The following is a 6,000-nucleotide window of genomic DNA, read 5'->3' as shown; positions in this document are numbered from 1 at the left end:
TTTGGAGACTTGATTTCTGGCACTCTGGTTTCTTTCCCTACCGAGCAGTGGGTGTCGCTGAGCCCCTCACCGTCACAAGTAGCAGTTGCAGCAGGTCCAAGACTGGACACCTCAAAAATATGTGGTTATATCTTTGTTCACTGATTAGAGGTTCCTCTTTGTTTCATTCTTGAGATGCCGTTTGCTGTCTTCACCAAGACCCCAGCCGCACTCGAGGTGTTGACGCTTGGACAACTGCATGTCCATGTTGCACTTTGGCAATACGTGGGGTGCCGGCTGCAGCCAACGGCACGAGGTGTGTGCCGTCAGCTGCCTGGCAGAGGCTGACCGAGGGCCTACTATTGAAGCATTGTTGTCATTCCTGCTGGGGGCAGGCTGATAGCGCCGCTGCAAGGTAAGACAGTGGCTCTCTTTTGCCCTCTGTGGACTATTTAGTTTTGTTGGTCGAAGGTACAGTACTTTATTTTGCGTTATCTGTGGATGACCACCAATCACATGTCAAGGTAAGAGCGGTAGTTTATTTTAATCCCTATGGAAGTTATTTGATTCCTGCTGCTGTTAGCAACAAGCCAAGCGTGACTCTATGAAACATGCTAGTGACTTCCAGTTTGTGCAGATGAGGGGATTTTTTAAAGGAGACACGTCCAATCTATTTCAACTGGGAGGGTTAGCAGCGAAGGATCGCTGCCTGCCGCTGTCCTGATAATGCCCCGATACCGATTTTTTTAAAACTTCCAATCCAAATATTTTTAGACATTTGAAAATGATGCAAAAAAAATGATCTGTTTACAAGTATTTGACGATGCTCTTTCAACATGTTTGGTTTCTAAATAGAAGAATTCCCACACAGCAGACATGTTAACCTAGTGGTTTGATTTACAGCTGCTGAAAACGTGAAAACTGGATCAATTCCTCTCTTGTATCCAAATCCCACACTGTCCGATATTCCAAAAACAGCCACCAATACCGATACAGCCTATTGGATTGGAACAATACTAACCGTTATTGGGTGTTTTTACTAGATGAATTGCATCCTTCTTATACTAACTATTTGGGGTGTAACAAAATATAGAACTGGTGATATATCATGATACTTTGCATCCAAAAGGTTATCGATACGCTCATGCCAAGAATTGACATATCGTTTTAAAAAGATGTCAGTGTTTGAAATAAATAAATATATAAATAAGGAACCAACCAAGTTGCTACCAAAATCTTCCACCATAATAGTGTCTCAGTTAACTTTTTGGCTGCCACTGACGCCGCTTGACGCCCAATCCGTGGAAAGGGCGAATAAACGTTCGTTCATCCAAAACCAAAGCATTCAGAGTCACTCTTTCCGATTTTCTGGCCATTTACAGGTCACTTTCTGTTCATTTTAAGGCATTTCCAGGTCTTTTGCTGTTGCGTTTGAGTCACTGCTTATTCATTCCTGGGTCACTTTCTGTACTGTAACCCACATTCAACAGGAAGTGACCCATAAAATGCCCCAAAAATCAACATGAAGTGACAGAAAATCAACAGGCCTGAAATGGCCTAAGATTAACTCGTTGCCCGGCATTGGCTACCACTGATGGCCATAGAAGTAGGAGGGGCACGTTTGAAGAGGAAGGGGTTCATTCAGTGCCACGCTCCATTTTCTGGAGATTTTTTTTCTCTCACCAGAATTCAATGATTGTTTGTTTTTTTTTTCATTTATTTGGGTTAATGTGGTAATGTAATCAGTTATAGTAGAGAATAATAATAATAACAACAGTTCATATCAGAAAACTTTGTGCTGAGGAAAAAACAACAACCTTTGTTTAAAATTTAAAAAAAAAAATCAAACAACATAAGCAGTTATTCACAATGTTGCTCATTACTTGAATATTGTTTTCACCAAATACTTTTTTACTTGTACTTGAGTCCATTTTTTGGATGACTACCTTTTCTTTAACTTGAATAATATTAATTTGAAGTAACGCTACTCTTGGGTCAAATTTTTGGCGATGCTACCAACCTCTGCTCTTAAGTGCCATTGATGGCGATCAGAAGTGGGTTATAATGTATTACATTTAGTCCTTTAGATTTTCTTGAGTACCTTTTTGAGAAAAATGTACAGTACTTCTAAGAGTAGTTTTACCACACCATACTTTTTGCTTTTATTTGAATAGATTTGTGAAGAATAAGACACGCTACTCCTACTCTGCTACTTTGGACTACACTCGATTCGTTACATTTTTCTACATCTTAGATTTGACTTTATTTTTGCCAGCACATTGGCTCTAGCAGTTTCACAAATGAGACGTCGCAACAATAATCACATGACTCCATGATTCCAATCAGACTTAACAATACATTTACATGACCACACACAAGCTTGCAGCCGGAAATCCTATAATCACTCTGAGCTATTCAATCACGTGGTTTCTTTAAAGCGCGGTAAAAATGTAATTATTTGACATACAGTCGCAACATCAACCTTTGTCCCAGTTTTTATTTCGCACCGATAGACCACAGAAAACCGGCGATATGATCATTTTAATTTCATGCTAAGAAATAAGTTTTCTCCACTCGAGAGCACTCATGCTCTTTGGACAGGTGGTGTTTCATTTCTGTGGATTTTTCCATTCGGAATCCGATGATTTCTTTTGGCCTAACATGGTTGTGTAATACATACGCTATAATACAGTAGAACATAAACAATGCATATAGATGACGTTGTATTAAGAAAAAAAATATACCATTGTTTTAAAAATTATCAGACATTTTAAGCAGTTACTCACAATATTACTCATTAATTGAGCACTCTTTTCACCACTTTTAAATTTTTTTTTTTTTTTTTTTTTTGGAATGACTTTTACTTGAGTATTTTTTTTAGTCACGTTTTCCCAATAAAATGTTTTGCTACTCTACCCACGTGTGACAGCGATAGAAGCCCAATCCATTTGAACCAGCCCTCATAGTTTAAATGGATTGAGCGTCTACTATTAACTATTAATATTTTTTAATTTTAAGGTAGGAAATATGTTTTTTTTTTTCCACTAGAGGGCCCTCATGCGCTTTGGATGGGTGATGTCTGAATTTGATAATTTATCTGAATTTTTTGGCCCCATATGCTCATGTAGTAGGTTATAGTACAGTATAATAATAACAGTTCATTTAGATGAAGTTGTGCAGAGGAAAAAAAATATACCATCGTTTTAAATCAATTCAGACATTGCATGCAGCTACTCACAATGATACTCATTACTTGAGTATTGAGTAATTGAGTATTAAGTAAAGATGCACGATAATATCGGTTACCGATAATTATCGGCCGATAATGGCAATTATGACGTCACACCGGTAACAGAGATTTTAAAAAATTCAACCGATAATGCAATCCGATAATTCTATACTTTATTTAGCCTTCAAATGTGTGCAACCGACACAATTTTGTCGAATTCTGGGCCGGCACCCCAACCCCTCCTAAAGGTATTTTTTGTGCAATTAAGTCATTAATTTGTAAGCATTATGAATATTAATCAATATACAATGATTCGACGTTGGAATTTACTACATGTTCTACATCTGATGTGGAAAAAGTAGTGATAAATTGTATTTTTGCACAGTAACATTTCCTCTTTTTTATAATTTAAATTTGTGTATATGTATATCTTTTCAATAGAGTTATCGGCTTGACATTATCGGTTATCGGCTGGAAGGAGGAGGTGATTATTGGTTATCGGTATCGGTTGAAAAATGCATTATCGTGCATCACTAGTATTAAGTATTGAGTTTTAAACATTTTTACTTGTACTTAAGAAATTGTTTGGATGACTACTTTTACTTGAGTAATACAATTTTAAAGTAACGCTACTCGAGTAAAATTTAGGGCTACTCTACTCAACTCTGATGGCGAAAGACATTCATTCCGTTTAATCTGTGAGGGCTGGCTGCAAATGAAGTTCATCCGCTGCCATCCCATATAGTTCAAATGGACTGGACGCCTTCCACTAACAAACTAATTTAAATTCACAGCAGAATCATATGGCGTTTATATGATTAGACTGAAAGAGTTAAGTGTGCAATTTTTGTTTTTTATGAAATCAGATGGCTGGTGGTATCCTGAGTAACTTGGACAACCTTTGCAACGTAGACTGCGCCAACGTGCACCCTTTGGTCTGCCACCTGTGCCACGAGCAGTACCAGTCGCCGTGTCTGCTGGACTGCTACCACATCTTCTGCGCCCGCTGCTTGCTGGGCCGGACCAACGACAGCCGACTCAGCTGTCCTCTCTGCGGGTAAGATTGAAGACAAATTGCAAACCAAATGGAGCTGGAATGTTTGCTAAACGTGCGGAAGAGAATCTTGCTTTTGGCAAGCTCGGTGTTTTGCTTGTCCACGAGCCCGCTTGGCTCATTCGGGTCTGAGTGGCTGGAACAGCTGGAGGTGTCGCTGGTGTCGAGGGAGGCTTCCCGGCCTCAGATTTAGCCCGTCCGGTCACACGGCGAACAAAGAGTCGTGGCATTTGGCAGCATAGTCGACAGCTTAAAGCAAATCAAATGCGGTAACTTGATAGCAATGCATTTCATCTCCATCAAGGGTGACCTTCAGGCCTGTGTTGCTAAGTGGCATCAAATAAGGAAGAGGCGATAGCCTGTCATCTCACATTTTGTGGATTTTGGGCTGTGAAATAATGTTTTCTAGAGCTAGTGAACTACTTTTCCAAACAAAAGAAACAATTTAAAGCCAAACACTGTGGGACAGGTATTATTTCTAAATAAAAATGAATAACAAATTATCCTCATAGCACTTGTTGCATTTTGTTCATATGGTAACAACAAAAGCACATTCATATTTTCTAAAAGAAAACTAGCCTTAGAATTCTCAACACTCTTGGCCTCTTGGACTTCAAGACCACTGGATAGTGCCATATAGCAAATGAACCACCCTGAAGCTTTGAACCAATTGGTTGCAAAGCTTCATTGCTTCAAGAAGCTTCATTTGGCCATCACTTTTCTCTTGGGGGAGACAGTCAACCTCTGCTGTCAACACTGTTATCATCCAACATGCCTCCTAGCATGCATTGAAGCGCTACAGATGTAAATAACAAATCAAAATTCATGTTCTGTGCTAATTATTTCTTCAGTTACTGTTCCGATTGTTTAGTTAATTGCTAGTTACGGGATTTAGTAACACTTTATTTGACAGTGGCGCCATAAGACCGTCATAATTATGACATGACACTGCCATGACCATTAATGAAAGCTTATGACAGATGTCATTTTGTGTCATCTTGCAAATTATGTCCATTTTGAATGGATGTAAAAGATCCGAGCTGGACATAAATGGAGTTAGTGACAAAACTTGCCGGATGACCCTTAATGACATCTGTCATAAGTATTCATCAATGCCCATGATAGTGTTATGTCATAATTATTTTATTTATTTTTACTTATTTTTACTTATTTACTTATTATTGCCATATTTTTCCGTAAATTATTGCTGGAATGGAAAGATAAGACACAAGATGGATATACAGTATACATTCAACATACGGTACAGAAGTACTTTATTTGTTTATTATAACAATAAATCAACAAGATGGCATTAACATTATTAACATCCTGTTAAAGCGATCCATGGATAGAAAGACTTGTAGTTCTTAAAAGATAAATGTTAGTACAAGTTATAGAAATTTCATATTAAAACCCCTCTTAATGTTTTCGTTTTAATAAAATTTGTAAAATTTTCAATCAAAAAATAAACTACTAGCCCGCCATTGTTGATGTCCATAATGGCGTACCGCACGCATGCTATTTTTAGACCTTGACGTCGCATCGTAAAGCGGAAGTAAAGCCGAAGTGGGTCATTATAGACCCGCCCTCGCATAGAAACCACGTAATTTGTGCTACTTTTCGCCGGTTATCTTTCAAAAACGAACATGCCGATCACGCATTGCTTTTTTGGAACTTGTAGAAACGACTCTAGACATTACGACACATGAAGGATGTTTTCTTCATACGTTTCCGGGAA

General features: G+C 38.4%; 1 protein-coding gene across 2 annotated transcripts in view; it reads left to right on the top strand.

Annotated features, from left to right (window-relative positions):
• Window positions 1-427: 427 nt before the first annotated feature.
• Window positions 428-6,000, top strand: part of rnf207a (ring finger protein 207a) — a 50,880-nt gene continuing 45,307 nt past the window's right edge. For both annotated transcript variants that reach the window (XM_057847107.1, XM_057847105.1), the window contains exons 1-2: window positions 428-503; window positions 4,075-4,265. In XM_057847107.1, the coding sequence (XP_057703090.1) occupies window positions 4,075-4,265 (191 nt within the window). In that variant the 5' untranslated portion in view covers window positions 428-503. The remainder of the gene's footprint in view (window positions 504-4,074; window positions 4,266-6,000) is intronic.

This window comes from Corythoichthys intestinalis, chromosome 9 (assembly GCF_030265065.1).
Source record: "Corythoichthys intestinalis isolate RoL2023-P3 chromosome 9, ASM3026506v1, whole genome shotgun sequence".
In the NCBI taxonomy this organism is placed as follows: domain Eukaryota; kingdom Metazoa; phylum Chordata; class Actinopteri; order Syngnathiformes; family Syngnathidae; genus Corythoichthys; species Corythoichthys intestinalis.
The sequence above is the reverse complement of the archived record's forward strand: the minus strand, read 5'-3'. Positions and strand labels throughout refer to the sequence as shown.